Raw genomic sequence first — 18012 nt, 5'->3', positions numbered from 1 at the left:
TTGAAAAATGTCTGCATTTTATTTTGATCTTTATGCTTGAGAGTTATTTACTTTTTGACTTACTATTTTAAAAATTATTGTATCAAGCAATTGTATTCTCAGATCTTGTTTCTATATACTGGTAGTCAGAACTAGAAGAACCATCCTTGAGCTCTGTTTTCAATTATTGCAGAAGTAATTCCTTTGAGAACTGTTATCCCCTCATTCTCATTGTTCTGTAAAACTCCTCTGGATCTTCTATTTCTTTTGCATTGGTGAGGAACCTTCTTGCAGTTTCCAGTTTTTACCTTTCCTTGTGGTAACCTTTCTTGTAGTGGGAACTACAAGTAGATGTTTGTAATACTAAGGTCTAGTATAGAACAGTATTGTATGTTGGTACACACCAGTCTCTTTAAAAGCAGCAGCCTTGCAGGCCATATAATAAATTAATTTTGTCTTTAGTTTAACTTGATGAGTTTGGAGATAGGGAATAGATTTTAGGACATGAAAGCAGTGAACATCCCTAGCGGATAAGGATCTTGCTGGAGGAAGCCTTCTTACATCTCAGACAGGAGGAACCTCTTCATGCGTGTGCATTAACCCTAAAGCTGCAACTGTTATGCAGTTTATGCATTGTTGTGAGGCCCAAACCACAGTGCTCCTTGGCTTTTAATTGTTCTCACCATGTTTCTCTCATGTGTAAGCAAGCTTGATAGAAATATTTTAAAATTTTTTATGAATTATTATTGATTTAGCTATTACTATTATTACTACTGCTACTACTACTACATTGAATAATTGCAAGTTGCTTTTGACCCTTGTCTTAATTTAGTAATTCCCTGTACAGCAGGAAGCCTGCCTGATCTGGAAACCTGTAGCTATTCTGTATGGTTACAATTAATAGCTTTATTACTTATCTTTACTGTGGAATTGATGAGTATTAAAAATTTACTTATCTAATTTAGAGCTCTTACTTTTGTGAACGCTTTGGGATATGTTGAGTGTCTAATTTAGCCTGTATTTTCCCCCCCTTACAAAGTGTAGTTCTAGTTTTTATCCTCCCTGGCATATCAAAAACAGCAAATATCCTGAATCAGTTTCTGCAAAGGAAAGGCAGAGCCTCATCTTGAAATAAATTCTGCAGGGTTCTTGCCTTGTTACGGAAGAGTTAATTTGTTAATACCTTTGTAAGAGTAGGAATAATATTAGTATGAGTATCTTTTATTTTTCTGTAGGGAAGAAATCATATTAAATACTTCTGGAAACAAATCCTAACTACAGAGATCTTGTAAACAATATAGTAAATTAACTGACCAGTGATAACTCTTTAACATGCCATTGTTAAAAGTTATTAAATCTGAAAATTTTCACAATTTTTGTTCTTGGACCTGTAGTCAATAGTTTTGTCAAGGTCTGATTTTTTTTTTTTTTTTTTCAAGGTCTGATTTTTTTTTTTATTCAAGGTCTTGTTAGTTTTTTGTTTTTTGACTGGAGTTTCCAGCTGTGTTGTTAAATTAAATCTGAAAAACTGTGCCTTAAAATGTTATGCTTTGTAGCCTTGTTTGCAAACAACATTTGTTGTTTCCACAGAAAATTATGAATTACATTCTTTCCATTTTCCTTTATACCGAGGTGATTGTAAGATGCCTTTTAATTTAAATTAATCTGAAAACTTGTCTCAATATTTCAGCAAGAAAACTCCACTAGCACATCAAGATGGATGAATTGTCACATACATGACTCTGACTTATTTAGAACATGATATAAGTAGTACACGCTTGGCATCTATTTTTCTATGTTTAAACTTGTTTACTCTCATAATTTCAAGACTATATGAAATTTTATGTTTAAACTACTACTGAAATAGTGTCAGGAACTGTATAGCCCACATATGTTGATCTCAGTTTTAGTAAGACTATGGTAAATATGTGACAAGTGGGAGATCAGCTTATAGTTTTGTTCAGCTGTTCTTGTGTCAATTCAGTGGTTGACTTAGCAAAGTACCGTCTACTTCAGACTGGAATGTGCAGTGATTTTTTTTTTTTTAATTTTTTTCCCTCTCCTGAGGAATATAGGAAATATCAAAACCTGTACTTTCAGTTTTCATCTGTTCAAATTTAGCACTCTTAAAATGCGTATTTGGAGCTGCATGCCTTCTTGACCCTTTGTAGTTTAAAACTTAATACAACAGGCTGGAACTCTAAAAATGGCAGAAGGCATGATGGTCTCTAACATGCTTTCTCTTTCTTCCCCCTCATCTGCATTATTCATATGTTGTATAATTTCAGACGAGCTAGCCATGAATTAGAGATCACAAATACTTTATTAAGCCTATAAAATGAATGCTGCTCAGAGTACATGGTTTTATAAAGTATTTTAATAGTCCTAAAAATATTGTCTTTGCCCTCCGTGACCCTAGGGCTGACTGCAAATGAAGCGGGCAGAAAATTGCCTTTGTATTAAAAGTAGTAGTGAAGTGTGTGGGAGGTACAGAAGTGGCTGAATTTCCCCTTTGGTAAATAAATTATGATGGTGGATCTGGTGGGATGGAAGTGAGAGGGGGGAGAAAAAGGAGAGCACCTCTTGAATAGAGGGGACTTGCTAGAGTAAGCAGTCCATCCTTAAAGGGATTTGCTGGATAGGTTTGGGTAGTATTTTAGTTTACTGAGTTAATTTTAAAAGACTGTATTTGACTGCATTGTACTCTCAAGACATGTTTCAGTCTGGTTTCTGTCTAGAAGATGAGTTCTTACCTGGCTCGCTGGTACCTACAGACAAGAGGGTTAATCTTGAATATACTTTAAATCTACATTTTCATGGTTTTATGCTTTTAATAATAGTATTTCTAGTTTTGAAATCAATAATTAGATACTGTACTGTGCTAGAATTCGTATTTTCATGTTTACCTTGCCTTTTGTTAAGAGGACTTTAGGTAATCTTTTGCAATACAAGTTTCAGTGATTAAAGTACTGTAATTAATGCAGTATTGCAGGTAAATGCTTTTGGTATCAGCAATGCAAGGCAAGTTTGAGATTCTCAGATTTAAAATGCTTTCCTGCCATAATATATAAGGATCAGCTGGAGGTTTGGCTTTAACCTCTGTTAGCGTATGAAGAGAAGTTGTCTTTGGCAAGAAGCAAGTGGTGCAACCCATGCTGGAAAACGCCACATTAGTGCAGCAATCTCCAGATTTATACGAAAACTAAGGATTTCGGCTTTGATGTTGGGCTCATGTTTTAATTACTAACATGAAACAGTGGTATGTGAAACAATGAGCTTTTTGCTGGGATTACCTAACAAAACTTTTGTGCTGATTCTTGTCTTCTACAACTGGGTACCTATAAGGTCCTTTTTTAATTACCATCTAGAAGCAGCATAGAAAGTTGTCTTTGTGCCTAGATTAGTACTCGCTGTTTGCAGTATTAAGTGACTGCTGTATTGTGGGGAGTAGGTTTATTGGGCAGAACTATGGAACTAAAAATACCTGTGGCAAAATCATAATATCTTTGACAAAATCTAGGAATTTAGAAAAATATACACTTTTTTTCAGGTGCAGTTTAAATAATTTGATGTTTGACAGTGGTTTTGTTTAAATATTGTTTAATTAGAGAACTCTTTAAAGTTAATTTTACACAGAGAAATTTTATGATACTTGTTATCTTGACTTGCAGATTTGAAAGTTCCATGCTTACCTGATGTATCAGAAGTGCTGCTGTTTTCCCAGAGTGGGAATTAAAAAAGCTTTTGTCGAAGCTTATTTTTGTTAGAAATAAGACCTATATATTTGTCCTGAAGTCAGTTTATCTTCTGACAAAGATCAGGTCTTTTGCATAGTAACACGCCTTTTCATTCAGAATGAGTTCTCTGCTTAAGAAGTGTAGACATGCAACCTAAGGAAAGTATGGAAGTCTCAAATCAAGAAATAATGTGACTTTTATTAATACCTTAACGTGTTCTTGTTAGTTTGCAGGAGTATTTTTTTTGTGAGGATTGTGCAGATAGTGTTATTTCCAGGAAGATTTGATTTGCGCTGTCATTGGAGAGTTAACCCACTCACATGCCCCAGAAGAAAGGGAAATAATGAGAGGGATATTTTGATAAACATTGGATAAGAGAGAGACAAAGTACATAATGATACATAATGGGAAATAGCTGATAAAATTATTATTGTAACTTTGTCTGCCTTGTGATTTTCTAATTTCATGTTTATGGAATAGCCCTACAATAATAATCTTTTCTCCTATTCTGCTTCTATATCAGTTTGAAAAGGATTTCAGGGGTTTTTTTTGTCCTTGTTTTTTTTTTTTTTAATTCTTTATCATTTTTAAATTCTTCAGACAAATTCTTACTTTTCAAATTGAAGATTAAACTGATTGTTTCAGTTAGACATTTTATCTAAGAAACGTTTCTGCTTTTTTGAGTGTATAATGCCATTCTTGATATCTGTCCCTTACAACCATTCTTCTAAATGCAGGACAATCACTAGAGAAAAGCATTGTTTATTCTGGCTTTGCAGACATATTTGCTATTTCATATTATTTCTAGGTATTCTACACAGATGATAATATTCATTACTATTATAGTTGTGATAAAAATTCTGTAAAATTATGGTTTATTATTCCATTAACCAGACTGCTTTCCACTCACACCATCAAAATTTGTTTATATTTAATGATGTTATGCTAATATTATGTCTTAATCAGAGACACACAGAGTCTTTTCCTATCTCCTGGGTCTGAAATATACAATTTAAGTGTTACTCCATTTGTTCTAAGATGGTGGGGATGTGCACTGAATACATTGAAAAAAAAAAAAAATTACAATTTGGTTTTGCCTTTTTCTTTGTGTTAATGTGTGTATCTCTAAGATTATCTTTCATTCAGCTTTTGACAAAAATGTTTTCACTGAGTTTTATGTGCTCTTTAGCTTCAGCATGGCCCCTTCAGTGGCTGCTCATCAGAACTAGATACGGTTGTTGCCTAAATAAATATGATTTTGTTGCTAAAGAGAAAATGACCAATGAACTAGGTTGAGTGCTGGGGACTGTCGCAGCAAGAAAGAAGGAAGAAAAAGCTCTTTCTAATCTGAAGGGACATATTGGTTGAGCCATCAGTATCTTAACCAGGATGAATAAAAGTCATGCAAAGAATTGAAAGCTGAAAAGAATGCTTTCAGATATTGTCTGCTTTAGTCGTGAAGGTTTCTCCTAAAATTTTATCCTAAGCTTTTTTTCCTAAACTTCTTGTTACATTTTCGGTTAATGCAAAACTTAGGGAGAAATGAATTGGTGGAGAGCAATTTCTTTCTAATGTTTTGAAGAACTATCTAATAAATGTTCCTTCCTTATAAATTATAAGTGCCAAACCTTTTATAGAAATACCAAATTTGAAAGATAAGACTAATTTTTTGTTAGCCTTCTGTTATCGTGATCAATCATGGGTACTTTGCTGATTTCAAGAAGAGCAAGCTGTCTTTCAAAGAGACATTCTGCATAAAAAGCCTTACTTGTTTAATTAGGTTATTGAAAGACATTATTGAAAGGCATTGATGAACAAGTGTTGGAGAAGTTCCACAGGTGCTGTGGGTTGATGGTTGGAGAAAGGTTCTTTAGGCTGCAGTTTCCACTTTTGCCTATAGAGTTCAAATTCAGCTCGTTAATTCTCAGTAGGCAGGTCAGCTGTGAATATGTACCTTGCTAACTTGCAGTTCTAGGTAGTCTGTAGGGACTGATTAAGTAAGTTTGATGGTACAAATGTCTAGAAGTTAACCCTTTTTAAAAACTTTTAAATTTTTTTTTTACACAAAGATTGAAATTTTAGACTTTTCTAGATGTAAAATGTAAAAATGAGACATGTTTTGTCTTAATAGGTAATTGAGGTGTAGTCTGATTATAAATTACACAATTCTAGAAACCTTGTTATTAAATCTGACTGTCGTGCTTTTTGATTTATTTTGTACTATTAGATACTGATTGAAGAGCTTTTATGTGAGAATTTAACTGCTTTTAACTAACTTCTTACTGTATATAAACTTAAAGATTAAATACTAGATTTCAATGATGATGTCAATTCAATTTCCACATTCAGTTGCCACTGTACAACTAATTGGTTTCCCACTTTATCTGGCACTCTCTGAATATTGTCATAAAAATTCAGAGGTGAAACATGGTATCTGATAGAATACAATTCTTGTAATCATCTAAAGGTTATTTATCAGTTGAATTGATAGAATTCCGGGGGGGGTGGGGGGGGCGCAAAACAAGCAAGAAAACCCCATATAAAACTCACTGTCTTATTAGACTTGATTTGGTGCAAACCTTATTTTGGCTAAAATCCCATGCCCGTAACAAAGCACTTGTGCTTAATTTAGGAGTGCCTGCCTCTAACTCTGAGATTGATTGCTATACGTTCTGCATCATAATGTTTCTAGCATAATTGCAATATAAAGATTATTTAATATCTTTAATATGATACATATGGAAGACACTATTTTTTTTTTTTTTTTTTTTTTTGGTGATATGAGACTTCACAGTCTTATCCTAAAAATTTCTATAGAGGTGTGGTTCAAATGCAATTCATGTAGATTCCTTTGTGAGTGGTGCTGAAAGTTAGTATAGTACTCTAAACAAGTAGCGTTTATTTTTGTTCCTAGAGTTTATTTTTGTTCCTGTTGTATTTCGGTTAGTGGTGCATTCGGTTATCCTGTTCCTAATGTGATACAAAAATTACCAAATCTGTTAGAAGTTATTTGAGTGCTTTTTATCTAATGTATGCTATTTTAAAAGCATACTTATTCAGTTTGCTGTAGAGGAATTTTAATGTCTGATAGGTATATGATCTGTTTGTTTTTACTGAATGGTTGCAATATGAGCTAGTTAAAATATTACTTGAATATTACTTAAATAACTCTGTTTTGTTGCAGCCGAAAAAGAAAACTAAGACATTCAATCCTCCCATCCGTAGAAATTGGGAAAGTAATTACTTTGGGATGCCCCTACAGGATCTGGTTACACCTGAGAAGCCGATACCTCTGTTTGTTGAAAAGTGTGTGCAATTCATTGAAGATACAGGTAAGATAGGAGAACTATTGGAGAAAAGACTTTCCCACTTTGCATAATGAATAAAGCTTTGCATTTTCTGTTTTAAATTACTTTTAGAATTTTATCCTAGATATAAATAATTATGGGAAAAGCACATTTTAAAAGTAAAATATGTACTCTAAATTGTATACTTGGTATGTGATGGTCTTTTGTCTTTATTTATACAAATATTTAATTTCTTTTTGACAAGCATGAAGTTTCACATTTGATTTCTGAAATTTAAAGAAACTGATATAACTTTCTGATGCTAAATGACTTTTAACCCACTGACATTCTAGTATTACATGTCTCACTTCCCACTGTAATTTACTTCATATATTGAAAAGCTCTGAAGTCCACTTTTTCCAATTTCAGAAAACAGGTACTTAGTATGGCTTAACTGCTCAGCTTGCTTGCTTTATTTTACTGGTAAACCTAGTTTTGCTTTCTAACTTGTTACAGAGATAGAAACATTTCTTTTTAGATACTGTGTAATTCTGTGTGAAAAAATGTTAAGGAGTTGTTTAACTTACAGATTTCCAGCTTAAGGTAAAACACTAGGGTGAAATTTCACAGTATGGTTTTCATCTCTCCCCTTTCTTTCTGGGTCCCTGGTTCTGTGTTTGTCCCCCCTCTTGCCGCTTTCAGCCTATTTACTGTGTGAACATGAGGCAAGTAGGATGATCTTGCTGGTCCAACAGAAGATTACATTTGGGAGTGTGGAGTTCTGAGGTTTGGGAGTGACCTGTGGTTGGGTTTTGTTTGTTGTTTTTTTTTTTTTTTTCGTTTTTTTTTTTTTTGTTTTTAAAGATGGCGAGCACCAGTTTTTGGTTGGCATGTAGATCCTGCTTGCTGTGAAGTTGCATAAATGCTATATTGCTACATTTGAAGCAAATGATGTGAAACTTGACTGGAGCTGAAACACGAGCAAGACCATCTTTTCATGGGTGTCTGCAGTTTGATATTGCTTAGCATAAAGTAAAACAGACGCTTTTTTCAGCATTTTCTTAGTTCTGTATTACAGTTTTGGCTGTAAGATGACAGTAACGGTTTTAGCAAGAGTGAAACTGAAGAGTTTTCTTTCATAAACTAAAATTCAGTGTTACTGCCATCTGTAAGAGTAGTGTTTCCAGAACTACGACAGGTGGTGAGCCTGACAGCTGGTTTTGATGATTTCTATACTGCATTATTGTAATAAAAAATATTAGATGAAACCTCAGGCACTGAGCTTTTGGGAATCAGAGATGTAAGTATAAATCTGTCTTTAACCTTTACCTCCTATTGATTCCTTGCTTACAGGTAAGAACTGTGGTTTTTTTCCCCTTTTGCTTTTGCTTTCCCCAACTCACCCAGGAAAAAATAGGGAAGGAAGAAGGGCAAGGAGTAATAGTGGTATAGACAGTTTAATATATATTTAATGTTTGCTATTGTATGTAGCAAAAATTACAAAATTGTAAATCTAGAACTAAAGAAAATTTTATTTACTTAAAAGTAACATTGTCTGATATCTTTTGAGTTTGTGGTAGACTTTTGAAAGAAAGTCTAGTATTTCTCCCAAAGAATTTTCACCAGCTTATGAGGTGAGAGAGAGAGCTATAATGGTGTGGAATTCTTTGTCTTTTTTTCCTCATAGTTGTCAACTAACTCCAGCACTCAGAAGATTTAACACTTTTATTCTTCTCTAATCACCTGTCTTTGAAGAATGAGGTGTTTAGTTAAGCTGCTGATGTGCTTAAAATGTGAGGAGCTCCTCAAAAGTGGTGACTCAGGAGGTACTGCTTTTCCTTTAGCTGGTTCTGTATAAGTTATTTCATCCTGGGATTCCACAAACTCCACAAACGCAGTTTTGGAGATGATCAGTCTGCAGAAGACAAGTCAGGACCTATTGGCGTCAGGCTGTAGTCCAGAATAGAATCATAGAATCATAGAATGGTTAGGGTTGGAAGGGACCTTCAAAGGTCATCTAGTCCAACACCCCTGCAAGGAGCAGGGACATCCCTGACTAGATCAGGTTGCTCAGAGCCCCATCCAACCTGGCCTTGAACGTTTCCAGGGATGGGGCCTCCACCACCTTTCTGGGCAACCTGTTCCAGTGTTCTATAACTCGCATCGTAAAAATTTTTTTCCTAATTTCTAATCTAAATCTACCCCCCTCTATTTTAAAACCATTACCCCTCGTCCTATTGCAACAGGCCCTACTAAACAAGAAGAATTTAGTACCATTCCCATTTGATAAAGCTATTGGTATCAGCTGCTTGGCTCTGGGGAGTTATCCAATACTTCAGGTGTCTCTTAGCAAGTCAGCCTGCTATCAGTACTAACTGAACTGAATGCCAGTGCTTACTATCATTGTCTTTTTAATCAAAAAGTGCAGTCTTTTCCAACTCTTCTTGAGTGAGACTGATCGGTGTATTTCTCTTACAGAGGACATGGAGTTCGTTTCCTTCCCTTTGTATTACCACATATAATTTGCATTATGGCTGAATTGCAGGTTTTTTTTTTTTGTGAAGATATGGTTAATCTCAAATTGAAGGGCTAATCTTACTTTTTAATGTTCCCTATCTCTCCCTCATGAAGTTGTACAAGACGGTGCTTTGGACTCACTCATCTGAATTGTGACTGAGGCTAGAAATTACGTTGTGTGAAAACCACTTTTCTCTGCTTTGTTTTGGATGCTTAGATGAGAAGATAATATCAGAAAGTGTCTTTGAAGATACTTTCTCCACCATAAACCTTAGAATAGAGTGCATGAAGAAAATACCATCAGATTTTTGTTTAACCATGCTGTTCTGGAATATCCTCACCAAAAAAAAAAAAACCCAGGTGCATCAATACAAGAGGGATAATTTGAAAAAATGAAAGTAAATCCAGGAGCTGAAAATTTCTAGCCTTTTGTAAATCAACAGTTTTTTCTTTTGAAGGAGCCATATGGATCCTGTCAGGGTAAAGGGAGATCTGGTAGAGATAAGTGATCTTAAGTCAGGGCCTACAGATGTAGATATTTTTTGTGTGTTCCTATTTAGTTTGCTATTTTACAACAAGAAGCTTTATTCTAAACTGACTTAGCTTTATGGAATCAACTAATTTTTGGTTTTGAAAGGTAATCTAGGCTTTGAATCCTTTTAGCATCTTTTTGATAGTATTGGAAGTAGAAACTGAGGGAGTGAAGTGGTTAATACTTGAGCAGATTTAAACCTATTAAGCAGTAAGTGTGTATCAGAACCTCCATTTCAGCAGCAGTGTGTCCTGTTGCTGATACTCATAGCACAAAGCAGAAATAGCACATAATAATTTGTCTTGCTGGGACCTATTGATTAAAAAAAATTGTGCAATACTCTAAGATTATCTTACATTTAATAACACTGCCACTTCTGCATAAAGAAAGAGGAAAGCTTGGCTAAATATCATTAAAAAAAACTTCACTTGTGTATTCACACATTGTCCATGATGATAGGAAAACTTTTTCTCTATCTAAGCCTTTCATTTTTTAATTCATTGTAATAATAGCAGGATGAGTAATCTTTTGGTTGTCAGAGCTCTTTCTTGTTGGTTCATTGAACAAGATGATCAAAAGAATTTTTCTCTCTCAGGTAAGTAACTTGCTAATGGTGAATTATTAAGTTTTCCACTAAATGTTTTGGTATAAATTTATAATATTTTCAGGAAAACTTATATGAACACTTTTCTATAATTAGTGACATAGCATAATGTAAAAGCTGCTGATATTTGTATACTTTTACCTCTCACATTCTGTCATATTCTGTCACAGTATCTATCTTGCTCTTGAGGTCAGCTACTTAAATTAACTTTCTGACATTGGTAGTTATTTTCAGTTATGGGCTTCCAAAAGAAGATTTTGACCATGCAGTTGTTCTGGTGTGTTTTGTTGCTTTCTCCTGTTGAACTGAAGAGAAGGTCATTTTTTTACATCACTTGAAGTGAACTATTAAGTGTACTGGTTTTCTGCAAACTAGATTTATGGAAACGTGTTTAGCAAGAGAACTAGAGTTCAGCTTTGATTTTTAAGGAAATTGTAGTAGCTATTTTTGTATAGAAATAGTGGTGCTGTGATAAGATGTGCTAGGAAAAAAAAACCTGCTACCCAATGCAGGACATTACTTTTTTTAGTACAACTTACTTCTTCCTAAATGTAGGCAGCAGGACTGAGATAATTTTTGAAGCTAAACTGTTTGTTAACTGTATTAATAGCGTGAAGGCTGTGTGTCTCTAAGAATTACCATGTAGCGAGTAAGGAGGTTATTCTGATATTCTCATAGTTTTGTCTGAGAGAAACGCAGATTTCTGAAGGCTAATTTAATGTTTAACTTCAACAAAATGTTGGTATGATTTGAATTTTATATTGCAATAGCATGTAAAAATATCTATCGAATGTCTGATTTTCAAGTGTAAAAAGTTTACATATTTGTGGCAAGTTTGTAGCTGAAGTGTTTTATTAGAAAAATTTTCATGCTGTTTTACATGTCATCACTTTAATTTCAAGTACAGTTTGTGTGCTATTCAACACATACTGTTGTTGATTAACTTTTCCACATTTATAATAATTTGAGCAAAAATTACTCATGCTAACTGATAGTATTAGTGTATAAGGGTTTTAAAAATGTTTCAGTATTCTTTTAATTGGTGTTTTGGGTTTACCTTTGGTATGCATCGTTATGCACTGGTGAAAAGCTTGGTATAAATTACATTTCATTCTGTTTACCAAGGAAGGAGGCACCAAATTAATACTATGAATACTAGCACAGTTTGCTATTTAATAAATTTAGCTCTTGACTATATTAAACTGTAATGATAATAGCAGTATTTTAATATGGTTTTTCTTTGGGTTTTCAAATATTTTTTTTAAATCTTTTTAGAATAGATATTCATGTGCTTCATTGGCAAGACTAGAAATTTTAGATTCTGTACTGCATAGAAAACTGATAGCATTGACATAGTGTTAATTCTACATCAAACAATTGAGGAAAGAGAAACTTATTAGTATAATATGTTTTTTAATAATTTAATTTATGTGAGACAAGGAATAGAATAAAGAATGAATTTGACAGAGCTACATTTCATTTAATGTCTCATGGTCTTTGTGGAGCGCTATAGGTGAAATGAAAAATTGTGTCCTTGGTATATGTACAATAATTACTGCTTTTGACATTTCTACCTTTTAAAAATGCTATTAAATTTACCATTTCAGAGGTAATTTGAGTAACAGAATACTGCCTTCTGTGAATTTCCCTATCACCTATGTTGTACTCAGGTCTGTTACACGAAATCTGCCATGAGGCTGGATTTTGACATTGAAAATATAGATAATGCAAAGTATGTCTTCAGAGAATGAAGATTGGGTAGAAATAGGCAAAGAAAATGAGCCAGCAGCGCTACGTGAGGCAAAGAGGCTGGTAAATCACTGAAATATATTTGTAGTGGCTGCAGAATCCAGAAATTCAAGATAGATTATTTCCCCTTTTATTCAAAGGACTTGGGAGAGCTAGAGGCTTTTAGAAGTCTGTTCTCTTGGACAGAGAGAGAACAGAACAGGACAAGAGCGGCCATTCCCCTTGGCCTGGTATATGAGACTGGGCATTCTGAGGGTTGTTTCATAAATAACAGTATAATAGCCAGTAAGATCCTCTCCTACTTTATGGTTTTGCCACTTTTCATTTTGGGTGCTTGTCGGGTGTCTCTGAATCAGTGGAGTTCACTATTCTGGAAAGCTACATCAGCAAAAATGGACAAGGTCCTGCTGTTTAGTATTACAGCTGGTAAGTTAAGGGTCAAATATGTGTCAAAACAAGTGCAAGGCAGGGAACAGGACTTCACAGCTAGGAGCAAGGGAAGGACAGAAACAGTGATTGATGAGACAGGGAGTTAGACCATCTTTTTCAGTCATAATGATCAGTTAAATTGACTCAGCTGGCTGTGAATCTGTATGTTTAGGGGAAAAAAAAAGCATAGACCGTGATTCTGTTACTCTTATTCTGGACAGATACAGTAACAATAGCCCTATAATATCTTTTGTACCCTCAACAAGTTTGTGAGTGATCCTAGAGTGGGTGGTGTTATTAATATATTCAAGGCCAAGGCCTCTGTTCAGAGGAACATAGAGAAGCTGGAGGAATGAGACAACAGGTACCTGATGGAATTCGGTGAGGACAAATGCCAAGTCCTGCAACCAGAATTGCAAGGACTAAACCCCTGCAGTGGTACATGCTGAGGACTTGATTGGCTGCATAGTAGTGCTGCTGAAAAGGATCTGGGGGTCATGGAGAATGGGCTAAGCATGAGTCAGTAGTGCATCCTGCTGATGAATCCCTTCTGTATTGGACTGTCCCAACAGAAGGATAGGCAGTACAGCAACAGGAGTCATTATTCGTTTTTACTCTGCATTTGTTAGACCTCATCTGAAATACTAGAAGAAGGATGTTGACAAATGTTATTGAGACTAGTGGAAGAGGGTCAAGGACTGGAGCTCCTGACCTGTGGGTTTGTTCAGCCTGGAGAGGGACAGGCTGAGGAGATACCCAAAAGTGGCTTCCCATGCCTTTGAGGAGGTTACTGAGAAGGTGCAGCCAGGCTGAAGAACCAAAGTACATGGCAGGAGGATTAGCAACAATGATCATTAAAATATGAGGTTCCAACTAGAAGGAAAGGAAAAACTCTTGTTCTGAGGATTATTTAAGCACTGGTTCAGGTTGCCCAAAGAGATTGTGGGCTCTCTGTCCCTGGAGATATTCAAGATCAGATTTAGATAAGCAACCCAATCTGAATTCAGCATTGACCTATATTTGAGCAGGAGGTTGGACTAGATGACCTCCTGAGGATCCCTTCTGTGATCACTTCAAAATTGACATAAAATAGGTTTCGGTATTTAGGAAACTGTACACCATTTTGTGTTTTGCAACTTTAGAATTGATCGTCAGGGAAGAAACCCTGTCCAAACTTGAGAGGAGGGGAAAACAGGCATCAGTTGTTTCTCCTTAGTGGAAGACTGACTACCAGACGGATGGAGGAGGAGCACATGCAGTAATTTATTAGCATGTGAGAATCACTGAAAACTGTAAACAAATATGTTTTGAAATATTCATAAACACATGTTGTACACTTGAGCTGTATTGCTAATTAAGGTATCTCTTCAAAGAAAGCATTATGGGAATTATGTAAAGAATTCCTAAACAATCCAGATAGGACCGAGATGTCAGTATCTTTTGCAGAGGACTTAAGGTACTTATGCTGCTTCTCTTACTCTCCTAGTTTTCTCCAGGCCCAAAGTGACCAAACAGCTAATATGCCTGGAAAATTGGAGTATCTTCAGATGTCACACGTTTTTAATGAAGTAAAGAATGTACCTACCTTTTCCTGGGCATGTTTGTCATATCATATTAATTGAAGTCTGTCTTTTTTTTTTTTTTTTCTTTTTTTTTTTTTTTAAACGAACAGGCCATGAAATAAGTGATTGAGTGACACTTTGTAAAATGATTGAGAGCTTGTTTAATAATTGGTTAATGTAAAATATAGAAATGTTAATTCAGTATTGGATGAGAGCTTCCTATTTTTTGAGTCTTTCTAAAAGTACTGCTTATTTTCTTACACTGCTTTTTATTGAACATTTCAGTATTCTATACATTATTTTTCTACAAAAGAAGCAATAAGACACTTACTTTTGGTTCTGATTTCCAATGTGTGAATTTAATATAATGGATATTTAAATGCCAGTGTTGGTATGCTGTGATGGTTTAGCATATGCACAGATAAGAACACAGTAAATGTGGACTTTTAAATGTATTTTATGTAAGTAAATTTAGTGCTAGACTCTTCTTACTTGAAAAAAGTTTGATTTCTTTGCTCTGTAATTACATATATTCTAGATGTACGTAGAAATTGCCTTTCTGGATCAGTAAGGTGGTAGTTCCTTTAGTCTTGTGTAGTCTGGGTAGCACAGGGATTGGGAAGAGGTACACCAGGTCAATCTGTGGAATAAAATTATATAAAGATTGCAAAATTTACAAAGGAAAGCACTGGAATGATAGTCTTAGCTGTTGTAGTGGAGAATGATTCCTGATAAGTCCAATTGGTCACTGCAGGGGAAGGAATTAAACTAGGGAGAGACAGACTTGCTGTGATTAGGTGGCATGTATTCAGAAATGCCGACAGAACAGTGACAGTGGAACCTGGCTATGGATGTCAAGTTGGCAGATACGGTGTGACTTTTCAGCAGGCTAAATATTAGTATAGTTGTTGTCACTCAGGAAAAGGCTTTAAAATCATCATAGACAGCTGTCTGAAAACTTCAATTCTCAGTACTTGCTATCAAGCCAGCAAAAAGAATTAAAAGAATTATGAGAGTGAGTGGTATGGGGAAAAATCATGCTATTGTGTAATTCCATGGTATGCAGACAGTTTGAATACTTGTTACAATTTGGGTCAGCCTGTCTTAGAGTAGAAAAGAGCTGGAGAAGATACTGCATATGACAATAATAACAGGGAAATTATATAATTTTAAAAAATGGTGCTGGGAAAGCATATAGAAGTTACTGCTTCTCGTTAATCAAGAAGAAAAAATTTGTGAAAACTTCAAGTACTGAGTGTAAATTCTGTGTGCTTTCATGATGTACATTCCTGAATTACAAAACTGAATTTGCCTTGGGTGGTTGTAAAGACCACGAATAAATTACTTAAAGGGTTTGGATGAATTAGTGGAGGATAAATCATAGAGTGGCTGTTACAACACTTCATGCAAAAGCCTGTGTAAGCCACCATCTGCAGGAAGCTGGGAGGATATACCACAGAAAGTTTGCTGGTGTTCTTGTTTGTTGTTTTTTTCCCTCTTCCTACCTCTCTCCTCAAGCATATACTACTGACTGATGGGGAAACTGGATATTGTACCAGGTAGACTTTGGTCTTCGCTTGTGCAGAAATTAGTATGTTCTATGGAGGAACTAAGAGTTGTGAAATATGTTAGTGCCTAAGAATGGAAGTCTCCTACAAGCTAAGTATGCATATAGGTGCAGATCTACCTTGCTTGTTTTCTTTGAAATGCTTGTAACCTCATGTGAAGTTCCAGTTGGATCAGATGGAACACTGATTACAACTGACAGGTCAGAAGGCGGCACAGGAAGATAGTTTATTAGGCAGTAGGAGGTGCTTTGAGAAAGGAATAGTCTAGACAAGGGAGCTAAGTTCTGTCTTGAAGTAGATACAGGCTGTTGTGACTTGAAGTAAGAAGGATCTAATTCTTTAAAGCTAAAGCTGTAGTAAAACTAGCAGGACAGAGAAGCATATAAATCAGATGATTCTGATGTATAATATTTCAACAGCCATTGTGTCCAGTAAAGGTATCCTGAAAATTACAGCTGAACCAGAAGGGAAGCAGGATGAGAACATAGACAAGAGTTCTGAAAAAAATCAACGGGCTTGCAGATGAAGGAAGTGAATTTTTAAAAAGCCATCAAGAAACAAAAAATGTTACATGCACGCTATCTCTCAATATGGATATACATTATAGATATGCAATAAGTTTAAAAGCTAGAACAAGTGGACTAGAGTGTGTTATACTTGAGGAAGATCTTGATGCAACAAGCATTTCAGAGTCCTGGCTGGATAATAAAAACAACAGAGAGAACTGAAGCATTAGTTAAAAATTATACTTTCAGACTTCTGAACAGATTGAACTTGTCTCCTTGTATGCCATAGATAAACAGTATAATGACAGTTGACCAACTCTTTCATGAAGTGTTACTTTCTAAAATATACAAGCAATAAAAATAATTTTTGCATGAGGAATTTAAAAGACAAATTTAGTTAGCTAAGTGCTGCAATTGTGGATTAAGCTATTTTTGGAAGATACCTGAATTCAACAGGCATCTCCTTGTGTTTAACCTGAAAATTTTCTGAAGTACTCTAAGTTGTCTTTCTATGTTTCTCAGAGTTCTGGTCTGAGAAGAGGTGTCTACTACATGATGAAATAGGGGAGAGGGGAAGCCCAGATAGTCCAGTAGAAATCTCTGCCTCCAGAGCAGCCCAGTTCAAGTATTCAAGGTTTAAACACTCTTACTAAACAGTGACTGGATCAGACTTCTCAGAAAATGCTGTTGCAGCACATTCAATTCCTTTTGTGCAGAAATAAATTGAATAGTGGATGGATAAAACACAGAATACCCTGGGGCTATAGAGTCTCCAACTGAGAATTCTATATTAAACAAAGAGAATCATGATCCTAGCTTGTTCTTATCTACCAGTGATTTTTTTTTTTTTGTATTTCTTTATTTACAACTTCCGGAAGAGGCATGCAAAGTGTTTCTGTCTGTGATATGTGTGTAGCACATCTGGGGCATTCTTTTGAAGACAGGTTTGAAACCCATTCCAGCTGTGGAAGCTGTTGAATCATTTAAACCACTTTTTGCCCTGTGCCAGCAAATTAAACTTCCTCATGGTTTTTGAAGACGTCAGTGAATGAAGCTCAGTTTTTTCTTTGAAAGGACTGCTTAGGTATATATTTACAAGAGAAAACTCTTGGCTATGGATTTGGAAAGTTAAATGATAGGTATAAAAGGTTATTGGGGAAAAGCTTACTAAAATAGCCTTGATGCAGCCAGTAGAGAGACATGTAAATTGTTGAGGCATTAAGAGGGAAAAATTGAGTTAGAAGAGTTCATATCAAATTGATTGGTATAAATTTCCCAGCAGTATAAAGCAGTTAAGTGTTTCCTGTACTTTGATCATTGTATCAGGATTCCTAGTGTTTCTTGGTAACTTAAAAGGCATGCTTGGTGACTGTGGCGTGACAGAGGAGTTGTGTATTGATCTGATAATCTAAAATGCATTCAGTTACTGGCCTGTGATGGTAAAAAGCAAAGAGATTTCATAAAACTCTAAAACTTGTGAATTTTTAAATAGAACCACATACTGTTACGGAGATCTAGCATATAGGTAATTTTGCACCCGTA

At 35.2% G+C, this 18012-nt stretch overlaps 1 protein-coding gene across 1 annotated transcript in view; it reads left to right on the top strand.

The window, feature by feature from the left end:
- ARHGAP5 (Rho GTPase activating protein 5) overlaps positions 1 to 18012 on the top strand; it is a 47529-nt gene that overhangs the window by 16267 nt on the left and 13250 nt on the right. The window contains exon 4 of the mRNA XM_086748414.1: positions 6901 to 7048. Coding sequence (XP_086604540.1) covers positions 6901 to 7048 — 148 coding nt within the window. The remainder of the gene's footprint in view (positions 1 to 6900; positions 7049 to 18012) is intronic.

This window comes from Chlamydotis macqueenii, chromosome 5 (assembly GCF_036417535.1).
Source record: "Chlamydotis macqueenii isolate bChlMac1 chromosome 5, bChlMac1.mat, whole genome shotgun sequence".
Lineage (NCBI taxonomy): Eukaryota > Metazoa > Chordata > Aves > Otidiformes > Otididae > Chlamydotis > Chlamydotis macqueenii.
The sequence above is the reverse complement of the archived record's forward strand: the minus strand, read 5'-3'. Positions and strand labels throughout refer to the sequence as shown.